Source organism: Echinococcus granulosus (genome assembly GCF_000524195.1).
Source record: "Echinococcus granulosus chromosome Unknown EG_S00013, whole genome shotgun sequence".
Taxonomy (NCBI): domain Eukaryota; kingdom Metazoa; phylum Platyhelminthes; class Cestoda; order Cyclophyllidea; family Taeniidae; genus Echinococcus; species Echinococcus granulosus.
Window position 1 is genome coordinate 1,215,342 of NW_020170393.1, and position 18,702 is coordinate 1,234,043.

General features: G+C 41.9%; 4 protein-coding genes across 4 annotated transcripts; 3 read left to right on the plus strand and 1 right to left on the minus strand. All coding sequences in view use genetic code 11, as the record gives it.

Annotated features, from left to right (window-relative positions):
- Positions 1-4,201: 4,201 nt before the first annotated feature.
- EGR_02840 (hypothetical protein) lies at positions 4,202-6,396 on the plus strand (the record flags this gene model as incomplete). The annotated part of the gene is made up of 3 exons (XM_024492089.1): positions 4,202-4,373; positions 4,686-4,833; positions 6,126-6,396. The coding sequence occupies 3 exons, from the start codon at positions 4,202-4,204 to the stop codon at positions 6,394-6,396; spliced, it is 591 nt and encodes a 196-aa protein (XP_024353583.1).
- A 2,182-nt stretch (positions 6,397-8,578) lies between these two features.
- Positions 8,579-11,134, plus strand: EGR_02841 (Eukaryotic translation initiation factor 2 subunit; the record flags this gene model as incomplete). The annotated part of the gene is made up of 6 exons (XM_024492090.1): positions 8,579-8,816; positions 8,851-8,930; positions 8,962-9,110; positions 9,207-9,411; positions 9,654-9,797; positions 10,829-11,134. The coding sequence occupies 6 exons, from the start codon at positions 8,579-8,581 to the stop codon at positions 11,132-11,134; spliced, it is 1,122 nt and encodes a 373-aa protein (XP_024353584.1).
- Positions 11,135-11,872: 738 nt separating this feature from the next.
- Positions 11,873-13,636, minus strand: EGR_02842 (Flap endonuclease 1-A; the record flags this gene model as incomplete). The annotated part of the gene is made up of 7 exons (XM_024492091.1): positions 11,873-11,947; positions 12,144-12,255; positions 12,328-12,392; positions 12,459-12,744; positions 12,878-13,014; positions 13,095-13,371; positions 13,452-13,636. The coding sequence occupies 7 exons, from the start codon at positions 13,634-13,636 to the stop codon at positions 11,873-11,875; spliced, it is 1,137 nt and encodes a 378-aa protein (XP_024353585.1).
- A 707-nt stretch (positions 13,637-14,343) lies between these two features.
- Positions 14,344-17,021, plus strand: EGR_02843 (hypothetical protein; the record flags this gene model as incomplete). Its single annotated transcript, XM_024492092.1, has 8 exons — positions 14,344-14,527; positions 14,563-14,760; positions 14,804-14,867; positions 15,063-15,446; positions 15,634-15,733; positions 15,803-15,952; positions 16,637-16,783; positions 16,926-17,021. 8 exons carry the CDS (start codon positions 14,344-14,346, stop codon positions 17,019-17,021), a joined length of 1,323 nt encoding a protein of 440 aa, XP_024353586.1.
- Positions 17,022-18,702: the final 1,681 nt, after the last annotated feature.

Here is an 18,702-nt window from a genome sequence, read left to right on the forward strand (position 1 = left end):
TGACGTGCAGATGGGCTGAGAGGGTATCACCACGGCCCGGAGGTCATGTAGCTGGGCGAAAGAACAATCTCTGAGCCCGCAGTACCCCGAGGAACCGGAAGGAAGAGTTAGGCAAATAATCAAAGTATTGCTTTGCCACTCTCACCAGCGATCCTCATGATCAGGCTTCAGCGTCACCCTTCACAACGTAGTCGGCGTTGTAGTAAAAACATGCAGTCGTCAAATTTGCGTGCATGTGAGAAGATACCCTACTACAGCGTCATTGTTCTCTCTTGTCAGTTCCGTCGGATCCGGAGCTTTGTCCTGTTAGGTAACTGCATTGAGGGAAGGGGGATTGTGATGACCATCTTGTGAACCCATCACTGGCCTCAAAGACGTCATTTAATGGAGAACAGGGATGAGATTTTATGTCTGTTCTTCCTCCAGTGTTTTCCGGCCATATCTATCTGGGTTCTATCGAGCTGGTAGGCAGATAGAGGAGGTGTCGCGTATAGCTTAGTACAGTAGACAGCTCCGTAAGGAACTGCTTCAGCTGTTAATTGCGCTCCTGCACACCACAAGACTCGGGTGGTTGCCGACGGTAGGTGTATTTTTGACTCTTCTGTTCGGAGCCGTTGCGGATTCTCTCGTCAGTGGCAGAGGTCCTTCTTCAGTCAGAATTCCGGCTAGTTGTCTTTTACGATAAGATTCGCTCATGGCATAATATAAACAGTCATCGGGATAAAAATAGTCTTAAGGTCTTTTCTTCTTCCTTTGGTAGCGTGAAGACGTCACGTTGTAACTTGTGCTGAAAAAGTGCTCTTAATATTTACTATTTGTTATCACGGTCATAGAGTTAAGACGGCGAGCTTCCCCACAAATATTTTGTAGAAAGGATGATGAGGTAAATTTTGGGGTTAATTTTACTAGCTAATATCCCTCCATTTCTTGCAAGATATCTCGTCACATTACTTTCCAGGTGGTATGAACTTCGTTGCCCTATTCCATCATTTCGATCCTCTTGTCTCAATCACATTGCCTCATAATGACACAGATGAGTTACTAACAGAGCGGCGGAATTAAGGTTGGTCACTTACGTTTCGTGAAGAAGTTGTCAAACTTGACAATTTCAAGTGGCTTCTTAATGCCCAACAATGTTTGATGCTTCGAAAAATGCTACAGCTAAGAAAATGTGCTGAACATCACTTTTACCTAAAAGTACCGCATACCGTAGTATCTAATTATTTGGGCTACATAGGGGCGCCGCCATTGTACGTCCTCCGGGTGGCCTTGCCTCCGAACCATGCCAATAGCCCCCAAACCATTCTGTATGTCAAATGCATATATTCCGCTCAAGCAGTATGTCTCCTTTTGCAATCAGGGAAGTCTCAGGGCGCTGCAGTATTTTAGATGGAAGCAGTCAATTGGCATTTCACCTCGGAATTCGTGAAACAGAGATGAAATTTCAAAGAAGGTTTAACAATGCGTTGCAGACATTGAAAATTTGGCCAATAAGGTGTAATACTTATGTTGTTTTAATGTATTTTTCAGGGAGGAGGCAATCAGGGAATTCGAATCTCGTGACTGAATCGTCTTCTCCCTCACCTAGCGACTGCAGCTCCCCTCCTTGAACATTGTATTCTCCCTCTCCATCTTGTCACCTTTAATAAAGATGTCCAAAGCGAATCAACCGGGCTTGTCTAGGAACGCTAGGAGTAGGGAAGCGGAGACCGGTGAGTCTCGCTCCACAAAGGACTGCAACAATCTTCGATCGTCCCATTCAATAAGACAAATAAGAGGAAAAAACCCCTTCACATACATAAATTGTTCTTCGATTTTTTTGAAAAAATTCGGACTAAATAACAATTTGAAATGTGTACAAATGTGGCAAAACCAGAGCTATAGGTTCACCTTTACTTTGACATGGTCCTCTAGTCTATAGTGACAGTCAACAACCACATTTAATAAATAAATAAAAATGAACTTAGATAGAAGCCTTCTTTTCTGCAAAGCCTAGCCTGACATTGTCACGAATTAGCACCTGAACGACGATAAAAGTTCGTGCAGCCTGCATAAGACTGATACAATAGTACACATTTTTATTTAGGTTTTAAGAAAAGTTAAATTTGCCCCGATTCAAGGAAAAAGCTACGCGTATTCTGAGGACATTGTGAACGAAGTGGCCTACCTGCATTTTAATTCTCCGCCATCATTTAAAAATTATGCCCATATTTAAATGAATGCTTTAAAAAGCAATTATTTTCTAGGTGAAATTTTGCCTAAACATTTTAAATAATTCGTTTTATGTGGATTGTTTAACAATGCAAATAACTCCAAATGACCTCAATATGCTTTTTAAGTGCCCTGCAGAAACTCCACTAGAGGGTCCCCCAGCTTCTGCCAGTCGATTTTAGTGGATTTGGTGCAAGAGAGCATTCAAGTTGAACCAAAAAATTGGACTTGGTGAAAAAAAGTGTCAGAGTTGTCGGTACTGGATTTGTATTCAAATGTAATCCCCTTCTACATCCCAGTACTGATGAGACGTGCGTTGTCTGTTCAAAACAACAACTTTTCGTGAAAGACTTCTCACTATTCCTACAGAAAAACTTCCTTATTGTATAATTACTCTGATCGGATGCTCGACGCGATAGCTGAATGCCCACAGGAATAACTACTGTGGGTTAAGCACTTGCACCATTCGATCCAGGATTGGGCTTCCCATCCTTGCGCTGTGCATAAAGTCTCCTGCCAAAGCAAGCAGGTGTCAACTTGTGCTGGTTTTACTTCGTCCGCAAGGAATTACATTCGTCATCACACCAATGTTGCCACCCGTCTTGACTCACAACTTGGACCGACCCAGATACATGCATTGGTTACAAGGAGTAGGAATGCGTGCAGTCTCCTTTTTGTGTAAAGCAGTGCTCTTGCTTGACTCAAACGTTTCTCTTGTATTTACTTTTTATGTAACGCTAAAATGCCTCCCCATTTTTTCCCATTTCTTCTGTAAAACCGCAAAGAATTCCTCACTGCCAGGCAGTACAGGAAGTTTACTAAAAATGGGGACCTCTTTGATAGCTAAGATTGGGTTCAGTTGCTTATTGTTTGTTGTGCAGTAAAATGCCTCTTCATCCGGAATTTTACCCCGTGCTCCAAATGCCTTGGTTTACTTCGGTACTGCAACAATATATTGTGTTAAATAATGCTATCAGCCTTCTATGTTGCAGTATATAGAACCCATGTAACTGATGCAATGCACCATAACTGAAAGTAGCGGAAGAGTAGTTGTTCCACTTTACTAGTCTTTTTCAAGATCTGATGAAGTCCCCTGTTGAATCTGAGTACTGTAGAGTTGGAGCTTCGCTTGCAGGCAATTATTACAATGGTAATGTGAGCAGCTTAAAAATGAGATTTGCTTCAATTCAGTTAAAGTTTCGATATGCTTTAGTGGTTCGGTGGCTTGTTTAACCCTGCACCTGAATACGAGGGCACTTATTCTGCCGTCGATTGTACTTCCACTTAGCAGTCTGGGCTTAGAGTAATGGCAGAAGCCTCCTAGTCCCTAAACATAGTGGTGTGCTGTTTTCTGCCACACTACTGTAACTACTTGCGACTTAATGATGGCCAGGGGTGCTTTAATGGTATGGCGATGCCCCACTCAACCAATTCTAATGAAATTTGCCTAAGTAATCATTTGCCTGGAAACTAGGAAAGATAACATGTAGGATTTCCTTCATTTACGTATTCCCATATATTAGTAAAAACTACCGTAATACCCATGTTCTTTTAAATCTATGTCCAAGAGAGGAGAAGGGTAGTCAAATCCAACATCACGACTCGAGAGCTGCCAATATTTTCTAAGCCAGAGAAGAGTCCCGTTTCCAAGTCTCCCTAAACCTGCATCCATCTTCATTAAAGCTGAGCAATAAATATGTCCAAATTCTACCAGCCTCAATGTTCCACGGGCATGAAAACTTGGAAAATGAGGATAAATGGGGCTTTTGCTGCAACTACGTCCCAAATTTAGAATGGTGTGCATAACTAATAAGTATTTACTTACTTCACGCAAGGAACTTCGGTATTGCGCTTTTGTCCATTCATTCTGGAGTAACAAATGGCAATTCTAGCCCACGTTTTATCAAAGTAACCCAAGCACTCACTGCTGCAGTCCATATGTGTGTTCATTAACTTCGTGATTTATATGGACTCAGATTTTGTTAGGAAAATGATAGATTTGGACTACACCGCAGATATAAGTAATATAATGCAAGTCCCAAGTAGACTCTCCCTTGTACTTCCCGATTTTTCTTCGGCTGATAATGTCTCAGGTATGGGGACTGGCAGCCAAGTCCTTATTTCGGGCTCTAACAAGTCCGATCACCTGTATAATCCGTATGGTAAGCCCCCACTGTATTCCTCTGTTTTCTAGCTTTTTACTTGAGGTCACCTATAGTGTTATTTATACTGGCGGTTTCGTCTTTGATATTGCACCTCGGTTTATGTCCTAGTGGTTTTCAATATATATATTCGAACTCTCGGCGCTGGTTCTACTTATTCTTTTTTAAATTTTTAAGTGCGATTTAATAAATGTGTCTGAAGGTTTAGTAAATGCCATCCCAGTGTTAAATGCTCTTCCGGTTTCAAGATAAGTTCCGATTTCGTAAGCAAAGCATTTTATTCAGGACAATTATTCCGTGCTGTTCACTTAGATCTTCCTGTGGCTAGACCAAGTCTGGAGCCCCCACCAGAATCCTTAGTGCTGGGACAGGTGGAGTATCCAGACATCGATAGATTTAGCAGACCCCTTTGCTCACCTATCGGTGGCAACAAGGAAAACAGCAACCTCAGTCTCTTTCAGTAAGCCTTTATTGTTTCCCTCCGCGAAATTCGCCCCACTTTGTCCTTATCATAATATTTGCGGATTCCTAATTAGCCATGCGTGCCAGTGCAGTTTTATAGAATTCTTTTAGTGATGCACAATCCAATTGATTCGTGGAAGATCCTCCTGCCAAATGTTATTCAATTTACTTTACATACACATGATTAGACGTATCAGCACCGTTTTGAGTCCACTGCTCCGTTAATTTACTTCAAGCTAATCGTGCGCATGATTTCGAATAACGGACACTTAAGTTAGTTTCTATAAGCTTAGTTTTCTCAGTGGTGGAACGGTTTTTTAACAGAGTTTTTGTTCAAATCACACACAAAAGCGGGTACTTTAAGTCCATGGGTTGTAAGACAACCTTATTTTTTTCGATGAATTAGAGACTGGTAGTGTTGGGGCATATCTTTTTTTCTCCAGCAATGATATTTAACAACGTGGCTGCAAAAATGAGGTATTTTGCATTTGTTTGAGTTGCCTATCGTGAACTTCACGATGGAAGATCCGTCAAATAGGGCAATGCGGGTTTCGTAAGCTTGTACCCGTGTCAGATGCGACTAAGGTTATGATGCCTATCGGTGTTTTTTTTTCAGTCTGCTAGAATAGTGCTACTTTGATCTCATTACACCATCGGCTCATGCTTCAGGTCGGTTATACATGCGGGTGTGGCTTTTATAAAAGGACCTTCTTGACAAACAACTGATTTCAGCACTTGGCTTTCTCTACATACACGGGCAGAGAAATGTTTCATATGCACTGGTCACACAATAGCTCTCGGCTTGCTTTATAACAAAGCAGAAGTCACTTGTGTGCGTCTGTTTTACTTCTCACTAGCCAACGGAATAGTGTGCGTCGAATCATTTGAATCTAACTTTTGGCTACCGAGATATTTAGATTTGTGGTTTTTTTGTAATAAGCCTATCATCAGGGGAAATGTCTCAGCGGGTAATATGGGTATCGTAAGAGCTTTGAAGCTTTCGGTGAGTAATAAAAGCTCCATTTTGATCTTCCTACATTATTGGTTTCGTTGCAAATTAGTTGGTTGCCCAATGCTTAAACGAACTGGCTTTTAAAGAATCTATTCTGCCGAACTTTTGAATGTTATACTCGGTTTATAATTCTCTGTCACTCCAAACACCTAGCCAAACAGAGGTATTGAGAGATAATTGTGATGAATCCACCGTCATAGCGGATAACGTATGTAGTGTAAGCGATTTCAGTGGTGGTAGTGATGATGTTAGTAGTAGTAGCCAATCTGTCCTCACAGATTCCCAATGATAATTTTGTACTACTTCATCAGCAGCCTCTACAGTCCACCGGACGACGACCGGACCCTAATCGAGCAGGCCCCGCTGAACGTCTCCGCAGAAGACTGTGAGGCCTCCCCGGCTGTGAATTTGGAGGGTCAGTTGGAGGAGTTGGTAGTGCGTGTGGCGGCACTGGAGAACGCCCTCGCGAGGCAGAATCGCCGTGAGCTCTTTTTCCTCATCCTCCTTGGCACCTATTTCCTCCTCAAGCTTGGTCGCTCTCTCCTCTGAGGCGGTCTTGGCGACCCTATCCCCACCTCCTCCTTTGTGTACAGATATGAAGATTAAGGGAGTAAAAGTGGGGGACTTTTCTGTCTTCCTTCGGTATTGTCGTTCATCTCTATGTTGTTATTCTGTGTAGATGGATGAGTGCAATCTTTCTCTACTTTATGTATTTATCGTACTCATTTGCACAGTTTGCTTGTTTCTTTTTGTAGTAAGATGGTCTTAACATTGGGTTTTGTCGTGTGGGTGCTTGTGTGTTCATGCATTTACCCTGAGAATGATTGGGTTGCACAAGTTATTAATGATTTTTTGGGTGTCTTGGAATGTAAAGTCTTTTTTGGCCTGAATTGTCATTTAGTGGTTCAGTTTTAAGAGAAGGTAGACAAAAAAAGAGTCATAATCAAGATTCATGGACTTTTAGGTGTTCTCCGTACGTGGAAGTCGAGTGCATTCATGTGGGCTCAATTGAATTCCGGTTTAGTGTATGAGGTGGGGCGGAGGTTAGGTGGTGATCAGTGGCTCCGGTAAAGTGTTATGGGAATCCGGTAGTTGTTTGGATTTATCAACAAGAAATTCGATTGCAATGAGATCGGTACAAAGTGAACTTCAAGTAAGATGTCAATGAGGCTTAACGCGGTGTAACGCACGTTTGTCTTGGTACATCTTTTAGGTAACAAGTAGCTGAGCTTAACAAATCTGTTAGTTCAGAGCAAGAGTTCGGATTTCCCATAAAAGTTGTACTTTTCAACCATAATATTGTGCTCCCCACAAGCAAACCTTCCCGATTAAAAGACTTGGAACCGGTGTAAAGTGGGGTAAACGGCAAAATTTCTACATTGGCGGCAGGATTGGTGAAACTCGCCTCTTTTACAACGAGCGCAGGCTTTGGTAAGTAATTTCAGCAGTCGAGGGCTGAACTCTAGTTCCGCATTCAACCACAAAAACTCAGCGATTCCTATGCGAAATCTATTCTCAGATACTTTGAAACCTAATTTAAGTAATAATGCACAAAACCAGCCAAACTCAGAGTTTCACAGGAAGACCGAAATGATGCCAGAAAAATTCTTTTTTGTGGTAGGAAGACGGAAAAAACGACATGAATAACCCTAGGAACCCACAGGATACATTGACGCAAAAGGTATATAGTAGCGTAGATCAGACACGGACTCCACTTGCTCATTACGGTCAACAGGCTCCATGACACGGACACTGAGGTCCTCAGCATGTTGATGGACTTTACAGAGAAAAAAGAGTTGGCTACTACACTTCATCTTAACAATAGCCATAGCCAACCATACGCCAACGTACTATATTGCGTTGGTTTGTTTAACTCCCGGTTTTGGTAAGGGGGCCACTTGGGTGTGCTTCCATCGTGCCTTTACCAAGTGAGCTAGCCTTTGGGCCATATCAGTAGCCTTAAGTCCTACTGCTTACCGAATATGCATATTCTGTCTTAGGATTATGTCTTTAGTCCTCGGGAAAGACTCGGGGTGCTACATGGAATCATAACGCTTAAGAAAAACACTGTTAATGAAAGAAGAGACAGGAAAGAGGGTCAACCTTGCATATGGACATCAGGCCCCATCATATTCGAGAAGAAACATGGTACAGTATACACAACCAAATGAACGCTTATCAAGATCTTCTACTACTATGTAATACGATAGTGGTTTATCCCTCGGTTCTGGCGAGGCCCCACTTTTTTGTACTTTGAATCAGCCCCCTTGTACCCCGCTGAGTGAGCTGGACTTTTGGGCCATGCCAATAACCCAGACACCTTCTCTGCGCTGAATATATATTCCTCCCGAGTATTTTGTCTTCTTTCGTCTTCAGGGAGTCTCGGGACGCTACAACTACATATACTATTCCAGCCATGGTGTCTATCAAAAACTCCATTGCGTTCTAAACTTTACTGGGATATTTTATAATCTGTAAGACGCAGCTCCAAGAACAAGTGACTGCCTCACAGAAGCTTAATATTTATTACGGACGGCTGAAGTCTATAGGCCTAAATGTGGTCCTTTCCCTAATGTCTCACAAAGTAAAAAATTCGCTGTTGGGAAGTTGCAATAATTCGCAATTAGATTATAAAGCTTCCATGGCATAATTAGATTGCGACTTCTTTGAGTGAAGAAACAGTTTTAAGCTTGTGCCCCCTGTACCCGCTCCTTTTGAAGTCCCAGGCGCTATGCCTCTTTCTTGTCGCTACTACGAGAATGAGTTTCCAGCAGAAAATGATGTTGTAGTTGCTGTTGTAACTTCAATCACAAATAGTGGAAGCTATGTTATCTTGCCTGAATATGACAATGCGGTTGGCATGATACTTCATAGTGAGCTTTCCAGGCGTCGTATTCGGTCTATAAACAAGCTCGTCCGTGTCGGTCGTAGTGACATTGTTCTTGTTATTCGTGTGGATCCTGAAAAACGTTGGTTTTATTATTGGCTTTATATATCAAATAGGCTACATTGATCTGTCAAAACGACGTGTACCTCTCGAAGAAACTCATGTATGCCAAGACCGTTTTGCAAAAGCAAAAGCGGTAAGTCGCTTCCTGCCTGCTATGGTTTTAGGTAAACCAAATCGTTAGGCATGCAGCGGAAAAACTAGGCTACACTGAAAAGTCGCAGCTCGAGGGCCTCTGCGCTAAAACGGTGTGGTTTTTCGATAAGAAATATGCAGGTCAAGGAGGTTCTCATGAGGCCTTTAGAAGGGCTGTTCAGTATGTTTATTTTACTTGTTGCAGTATTAGTAGCACTTGTAGCAATCGGCTTACCCTTGTGATATTTTATGGTGCTATCCATTTTCCTGTCGTTAGGAACCCAAGTATTTTGGATGCTTGCGATATCGATGCAAAAACCAAGGAAATGTTACTACAGGATATTCGCCACCGACTTATGCCTCAGGCAGTGAAACTACGTGCAGACTTTGAGGTCTCCTGTTTTGCTTACGAGGGAATCGATGCTGTTCGTCGTGCTCTTCACGCTGGCCTAGCTCTTAGCACTGATGATCTTCCCATCAAGGTTAGTTTCACTTCCCAAGCTGGGACTTGTATACCATTCTTTAAAAATTGGGATGGTAGTTTCTCTGGCATGTTTTTAAGCTCAGAGTATTCAAGATCTGAGCACTGGACACTGGCAAATAGCGTCGTTTTGTAAAATCATGTCATCCATGTAGTCATTTCTCAGTGAGGCGTGGTTTCCATTTTGTAAAGGACATTTTCGTTAAACTGGAGGTGGTGGATGTTAGTTTATTTTGGTTTCAGATAAACCTGATCGCTCCGCCTTTATACGTGCTGACCACGCAAACTCTCGAATGGAATGAAGGTCTTGTACAGCTGGAAAAAGTCCTGGAGGCTATCAAGAATTCCATTGAAGAGCAAGAGGGTTCATTTAAACTCCAACAAAAGGTGAGTCTGTTTTCTTTGATTTAAACATTTGTTTTACACTTGCTTTCAGCTGTGACAATTTTAGTCTGGGGTTTACTACACCACGAGGATCGTCATGGATTATCATTTCTAGATTCAAAAGTAACTTATCTTGTCCGCTAAAAGTCACTTTTGTGATTTGCCAATTTAGAAGTTAAGACGGTATTGAGCCTGTAGTCGATTTACTCTATGTTACCAAATTTAGTTAGATCTGTTTACGGCTGGATCAAATGATTTGTGATTAACACCCCGGATGCCACAGTAATGAAGGCCCAAAGTATGCGAAGTGTACACATGCTTTTTAGTGTGCTTCGGTTCTTTCTCTGTGGGTGATATCAGTGCTGATGTTTGGCCATTTAGATCTATCAATCTACTTAGTTTAGGTGCTTTTCAATCTGATGACTGATATGAGATTTTTTGGCTTGTAATTGTATGAAATTCCGAGGAACAATTTGTTGACATCAAACATTTCGGTTTTAACCATAATAAAATGGAAGTTTTTTAAATTTTCAATCCAATGAAGTCTAATAATAAGTAGTTCATTTGCGTTGATGTTTTTACGAGAGGTGGAACTCCATTTCACTAAGTCCTCTAAAACATACATGACGGAAATTCATTTATTAGTGAGAAACACTACAAATAGTGTTTCACTGCAATCGCCCCTGAATTTTGAATGCGGTTTGTAATCGGAACCGTTTTCCTTTTGATCCGGGTTTAAAAGGTGATCCTCTGGTAGAAGAGGCGTGCTATCCCAGCTAATCTCGGAATAAGAAATTATTTACTTTTGTTGCTTCTTTCAAGGAAGACAAGATCTTTTACCTTTTACTTACCTGTTTGTTCTGTCTACCTTTAAAATGTGATTAGTTGGAGTCGCAACTTCCAAAAGGTAACAGGTCAGTTTAGCATTCTTAACTTTTAGGCTCAGAAGTTTGAAGACTGTTTTTTTACGATGGGATGTATTCCTATAAAATACTTTGTCTCTATGCTCTTTATGATTACTCTTTCTTCGCTAGCCTCGCGTCGTCTCCGACACCGAGGAGGCCGACTTCCAGCGACAGTTGGAAGAGTTGGAAGACGCCAACAAGGAGGTGTCTGGCGATGAGGATGACGAAGACGAAGAGGATGAAGGAGAGGACGAGGACGGTGATGAGGAAGAAGACGTGGCAGAAGGTGCGGCTGAAGGGGGTGATGAGTCTGTGGAAGAGGAAGATGGAGACGAGAGGAAGAAAAACCCTCGCAACACCAATAGCAACTTCAAGAAAGGAAAGAAGGGAGTTAAGCGGCGGCAGTCGAGCAGTGAGGATGTGGAGGAGGAATAAAGCGTGTGATATCCTAAACTCAGTCTCTTTGACCCTCTCTTTGCTTTCATTACGCGTGTACAGGAGAGAATAAAGCTACATAGGAAGATTGGGTTTATCAGTGGCTGTAGTTGCCCGAACCTGAGGCTAACTTATCAGGTCAACTTCGACCTCTTGCATGATGAAGCATTGCTTAAATGAAAATGGCAAGGTGAGTTCTGATTGAAGGACTTGATTGCTAATCTATCCGCTTATGTTTCGCGTGTTGCTGAGGCATGGGGGTGCCAGCAATTGACAGGAGGCTAATTCCCCGACACTGCCTTATGCAGGAATTCACTCGAGTACAGCAAGGCAGGCAACGTCTTCCGATCATTCTAACGCCCCACCTGGAAATTGATAGCTTTTTCCGGTGCCAACTGCTAACTAGCTCGGCTGAGCAGACGTACTCCACTCCCGGGAGGACAGCAAGTTAGGCGACGCGACGCTGAAACCACACCTCTGGAGGTCTTAACTCAGGCTTTCAGTAATTTTATTGAACACTAGGGCTCCATTCACCAACCTGACGAAATGAGCCAAGCTGGTGGGAAAATACAAGATCTGAAACCGGGTATGGATTGTTTACCCACCAAGAAAGACCATTAGCTGTCAATATTTTGTACACATAGATCGATGTTGTTTGAGGTTAGTCCTTATTACGACAGGGAAACGACTGGGATTAAATGCCTGACAGAGGAGAATCCACCCGCTGGTCTCTTCGAGTCACTTGCGTTTCTTCGGATTGGGCTTCTTCGCCGACGTGGTTGACGGTCTCTTGTCGCTGCTTGCCTGTGTTTTCTAAAAAGAAAGTAAACTAAAAGTGCCGCAATATCGTTCTCGAAGGCACAAAATCACGCCATAGGGACTCAGCTACGGCACAAACTGAAAACACGATCGAGATGAAAAAAACCTAACTACAACTTATAGTTTTGAAACACCAATACGAAATCACTCGTAAAGCGATCAAGTCATTAAAATGACCGGTAAAACCCACCTTATCCGAGGGTGCCACAGGTTTAATCAGGAAGAAATTGTCTATTCTGCCTTGCGTTGAAACAGTTCGCGATTTTTGTATCTTTTTCACGCCATTCCTTATTCTCTCTTCACTGAAATCATTCAAGTATGTGGTGTGATGCCTCCACAGGGTCAAAAATTGTCCTTTTTAAAAAGTCACTCACTTGAAACCGTTTTTGGCGCACATGAACTCCACAATACCATCCTCATTAGGTTCTGTCCATTTCAGCTGAAAGAAAACATGAAAGTAGTTAATTTCTAGGTAAGAATCGACATCGCTAGTGTCAAGGCTAACCTCAATTCCTGTGGGATCTATGACATCCGGTTCAACAAAGAGACGAACAGCCTCCTTGTAGACCCACCCCTCCGGGGGCTGGTACTTTTTCGTGTCTAGGTGTTCCAGGACGGAATCAAGAGACTTATAGCGCTGAATCAGCTCCACGGATTTCTTTGGTCCAATACCTTTGATGCTTCCGCAATAGTCGCAACCAAGCATGACACAAAGATCCACGAACTGGTTCATTGTTAGATCCATTGAAGTTAGAATTTTTCGAAGGTTGAACTCTTGGATTGGCATTTTGCTGGAAACAAAGAAAAAACAATCTTAAACCCTTCAAACATTGCTGGTATGCAAACAAGACTAGATAATCCTAATGCCGTGAATTCGTCCCCAGAAAATTATAGAACACTTATACACTGAAAGCTCCAGCATACCGAGCCTCGCTAAAAGTGAGGTGACGAAGCAGAACCGGTGCACCGAAGGCCAGAGCATCCATATCTTCGGTACCGACCGCGTAGACTTTCCCAGACTTTGCCAATGCCGCGCACTGAGCCTCTGCTTCACCTGGTGCCTAAGAATTTGCAAAGCCAAGTATGCAAAGCTTCGCTATGAAAAAAATTGTGTATCAGTGGAAGAGACTGGTATCCTCACTTCGACAAAAGGAATGCCCATGAGCCGAAGAAGTGTTTTACAATCCTCACTGTGCTGAGGAGTGATTTTGACCAATCGCCTGGAGTATTTTTCGATCGCTTCTGTGTCACCGATCTCCTTTGCCTTGCCCAACTCCTTGGCATTCTCTTCTCGACGCTCTGTGCGTTTCGCCAGTTCTCCAGACTTGAGACACGGCGGTTTGCCCTCAAAGACGTAAACCGGCTTGAGACCACCTTCAAGCATACGGATTGTCCGATAAAACATTCCCATAAGATGACTGCGGGATGGGGAAGTGGATACCTGTTACCAATTTATTATGCAGCTTGTACAAATACTGAAATCATAGTAAAGTTCTACCTTGTGGATTCACCAGCTTCGTTTGCTAAATTGCTGCCTTCACTGCGGACAGCAACCAGGAACTGGTATAGGCAGAGTGAGGCATCGATGGCCACTTTCCTACCGAAATAGGACTTAATTTCCCCATTTTTTATGGCCTTTGGCGCATGATCACCAATAACCTTAGTCAGCTGATGTATTCCCATAACGGTGAAACTACGCGTTTACTTGTGATTTATTATTTCACAAAATTTCCGATGCATTTAAACCAAACCATACTTATTGTAAATGATGTTGTGATTGGTAAACGCTACTTAAAGTTTTGTTTTTGGGTGTCCAACTACCAGTTTATTGCTGTCATTTATTTGAGGGCGTTTTCCCTTACTTGGTGTGACATAAAGGAAATTTGAACAGTGTAGTCCTATGAGAGATGACTCACAACATGCGCAATTGTCATCTTGTAAATAGACTTTTAGAGCATGATTCTTTTTCAGGAGAATAATGACTCCCATCAAGGGGTGGCTGTGGCTCATCAGTTCCTTAAAGTAAAGGCTACTCAATCTCAATTTTTGAAGTGTAATTTAGGTATTGTTAAAGAGATCCGATGAGCTTTTTTGAGAGTCTGTTTTAATATGTAAAACACACTCATTTCAGGCTCACGTGGGATTTCAATTGGAATTCTATATTTTCGTTCGGGATATCTTGATGATCTTTGTATTGGCAAAAGAACCAAGATTCTAAACATATGTATCCAAATCCCAAGCATTTTGTAGATAAAGGAACTTGCCTTTGGTATCGCAACACCCAATTCTGAATAAACTGGCACGTAAGGATGAATTCTTTTGGTTTGTGCCAGTTAACCGACAAGGAACAAACGGCTTCCGAAAATATCAGGAGACTTTCGGTTCGCGTAATGCAATTAGAGTCTCTAGTATCTATTCAAAGTGAAATCATAAACTACTTATCAAATAATGAACACCCTGATAAGAATCATCCTCTTCTCGAAGTGAGCAGAAGACTTCAGCAATCCTTAATTTCTGCATCACCTAGAGATAAACCCGCATTTAATAATGGAACTGGTCAAAATACCCCCAAAAGTAAATCCGTACCTAATACTGGGATCCATTGTTAGACGCTGTAGTTGACGACGTTGAAGTCGAAAGCATTAAAGCATCAGAGCAATTGCGCCATTCTGATCCAGAGGTCTCACCTCAACCAGAAGACAATGAGAACAGTAGTGATGGGATATTAAGGCATCGTAAACCACCAACTTCCAGCGCTACTTTCCAGAGAAATTCAAATATATGGAGGAATTCGATGGAGATACCCCGTATGTTATGCTTTACATTTTCCTCCAATTTTCTTCTACATAGTATTTTTAACTGATGATCAAGCTGGAGATCATTTTGCAGATAGAAAATCAACTTTGAAGAAAAGGTATGCGTCTCTATTGTTGGTTTCTTTTGCTAAATGGTTCTTTGTTAGGTGTACTTAAACAATTGAGAAAATTGTGATGATACAATATGATATAAAACCGATCTATGCACTAGTTTTATGCATATAGTGTTTAAATTCACGTTAATTTACATTTTGCTGATCTGAAGACATAGTAAATATTGGACATTTATTTAGGTATACAACGCACTTCTCTTTGCCTCCTGCAACCACCTCTACACCAACCGTTGAGGCTCCTCAACGCCTCGAAAATGAAAGAGGTGATAGAATCGTCCAATCAGATTCAACAAATTCCAATAGCGCAAGTTCAATCTCTTCCGAATCCGAAATCGAAATTACAACTCCTCTCAGACGAAACGTAGGAAACGGTGTCCGTCAATCGTTGATTGAAAGAGGGTTTCCAAGAATCACTGAAAATTCAAATGCAACAACCCTCGTAGTTCCTATGGCTAAAAACCTTAATTTCTGTGAATGGGTATCTAGTCAAAGAAATAACAACAAAAGATCCGAAAGAGGTGGAGAGATAACTGCAAAGGCAGAGTATCAGTCATATACCGATACGTAAGTCAAATGCATTCTGTGCCAAATTGCATGTACATGGGTGGTCGAGTGGTCGACTTTATAAGATGTGCATAATTATTTATTGGATTTGGTTTGTAAAGTAAAGTAGAAATTCACACCTATTTGTTTTATTGTTTTTGGTCGACAACTATTGCTTTTCAAAAACTATTTTTCTGTTTATTTGCAGAAGGAACGTCTGCAACTATGATATTACTGATTTTATCAATGCATGTCATCTCCTCCAGCAGTCGCTTGAGAACCCTAAATCTATCCCGCCTTCCAAAATAGTAAAAATTGCAATTTTAAAGCATACCTTTTGCTATAAAATATCTAAGCTGCTGTTTTCTTTTTCTCAGATGAACGTCATGCCTATTTTGCGTGATTACTGGTTCCACAACACGACGTCGTCCGACGTCACAGTTGAGTCCCTTGAATCCCTTCTCTCGGTGATTTCACAATTTCCGCCCTCGGTTGCTGGACGAGTCGTGAATCAACGGGATAAAGAGGTGCAGTTATCAGTTATTGATATTCCATTCCGATGACATCGGTAGGGGCTGCTAAACTGCTGGTCGTTTTTAAGAAAAATTTTGATGACGGAGTATTGTTTACTCATTAACTAGGAGTCAGTTGAAGCCTTAATGTCACGTGACAAACTGAAGTCGAATTTGAGTCGTTTTATATATTTGCGAATCATTCAGAAAGCTGCGTCCTGAAAACGGTGGCAAATCTTATCATACTTACCTTCCAACGGACCATGCATAGCCGAATCTCTACTCGAAATTTATTTTGAGGCATAAACTAACATACTTCTAATAGGTTAATTATGTTACTTACTTAGATTTAACAATTAAAAGCAATTCCAATTTAAAAGCACTCACTTGAAACCTGAATTTTTGAGGTCCATTATGAGGTTAAGTTTTGCTTGTTGATTTCTGTCTGCTAGTCCTCAAGATTCGTGAATACTGACATTCTAAACAAAATGTCTTAAGTATTTTTACTTTTACTCTATAAGTAAAAAGAAGAATTCAGTTCTAGCATTAATGCAGCTATTCCCTAGAAGTTTCACATGAAAACCAACACAATTTGGGGAGCGATATGAATTTTTTCAATTAAATGGGAATCAGGTACCAAAACCTCACTTCGGAAGAGAAGGAGAGGTAAATAAAGGCATATCGTGTTAAAATTTCTAGGGTCACACTTTTCTTCACATCGCGGTTCGCAAACGCCGCTGGGAGTTGATTGAGACGGCCCTTGAGGCGTGTCGTGAATTTGATCTCGATCGAACCGACGCCCGCGGTCGGACGCCCCTCTTGTTGATGGTCAATTATGCCTCTCAGGTATGGCCTTGAGTGCTTCTAAAATCCGCTTTTCAGTGTTTCTCTTCACGTTATATTGGTGTGGTAAGCATGTACAATTTTTGTGTTAACTTTGTCACTTCCCCATGATGGATGTCAGTACGTGTGACACTTAATTCGGTAGTTGTTTAGTGCAGGAAACAGTGTATTTATGCTATCAGCGGCGTGTCTGATGGTGGTATCATCGATGCATCGGGCCGATGGGATTTTCGTGGATTGAAAGTATCATTTGAAAATTGTACGCTTTAACTTAATTTGGCATTAAATAATGTCTTTATAGCACAATTTGAATAAAAAAAGCATGATGATATGGTTCAAATTTGGTCAAATCTATAAACAAATCGAGTATGCAGGACACGTGTCATCTACGCACAGAGGGTGACTAATGAAAAAAGGACTCCATTTTCTGAGGAAAAGTCCAACGGGACTTGGCAATGAACAATTTCTCACGTACAGATTTACCCGTACACATTTGCTGTGGATTTCGTGTTAAACTATGGCATATACAAAGTCGAGCCAAAGGTTAAAGTTCAAGAACTCAGTCGTCATACAGGTACGTTGTTTTCATTGCCTCCCATAAAATTCGCCTTTGAAGAATTCCAAAGTGGCGCTCCGTGTCTTCCTTGAAGGCGAAAAAAGGCATAATACTCGGACATACGTACGGAAGGAGTGGGGGGGGGGGGCTAATGGCGTAGCTCAGAGGTCATGCTGACCAGCAGAAGCGCCATAGCCATAACATTCAGTGCCTGCGTAACCAAAATGCAGAGTTAAATAAGCAATCAAAGCCTTTCACAACTTCTGTCCTCTTTGAAGCCCCGTCCCCAGCGCTCTCCTTGGTCAACCTCTCGCCTCGACCAACATAACATAGTCGGTGCTGTAAGAAAACATCCGCGCTAGCCATGCAGCTGGCTGCAGAGTCACTGACGTCTCTTGGCAGGTCTACTGGATCTGAAGTTTTGTCCTGTTTGGGAACCGTATTGGAGAGATGGGGGAATTTGCTACCCATTTCGTACGTTCATCACTAGTCGTAGGAATACTGGCCCAAAAACAGTCAGTTAACAAAAGGACGGGATTTACCATTGTTTTGTGGGGTCAAGGTTATGCATCAATTCCTCCTTGCCACTTTGTTCCAACCTATGTTCTGCTTAGCCATTTCTACCTGGGTTCTATCTAAACACTATAGAGGTGGAGGTGGTATCGCGCATCAGCTTAACTAACATCCTCATTCAAGTACTGGAGACACCTGCGTAATTAACTTTTCCAGATGGTTTGTGGCCACAGCTAGTGCCGTTTCACTTGTTAATAGCATTCATACAGAACTCGAAATCAGGGTAGTCGCCGAAGGCAGACGTTATTTTCAGCTCCTCTGTTAAGGTTCATCACAGATTCTCCCATCTTCAGCATATACTCTTCTTCCGAAAAGATAGGGTTTAGCATTCAGGGTAGTTGCCATAAATGTAAAGCCCCGAGTCTTTCCCGATGACGAAAGAAGTCATACTACTCGGACGGGAAATGTATTGCCGACTTGGAGGAGGTCCTGAGAGAGGAGCCTGATGACATAACCTAGAGGCTATGCAGCTCGAGGTAGGTACAAAAGTGGAGCCTTAAGCACCCACAAAACCCAAGTGCGGTGTCAGACAAACAAACAAAGTAGTGCAACCAGTTCACTGAGATTAGCCCTATAAACTAGATCAAGTTTTTCATCTTTCCATGCTTTAGTTATTAATAGATTGGGTTTGAAAATTTGTGCTTCTAAATTTAAGTACTGCAAATTAAGCGCTTAAGTGCAGAGCATTTTTATTAATCTAATCGGAATGACTAATGTGTCACCATGATTAGTTTGTATCACTGGGACACGACCAACCAAAAATGACAAGGCTGAGTCGTGGAAGTGGGGCCAA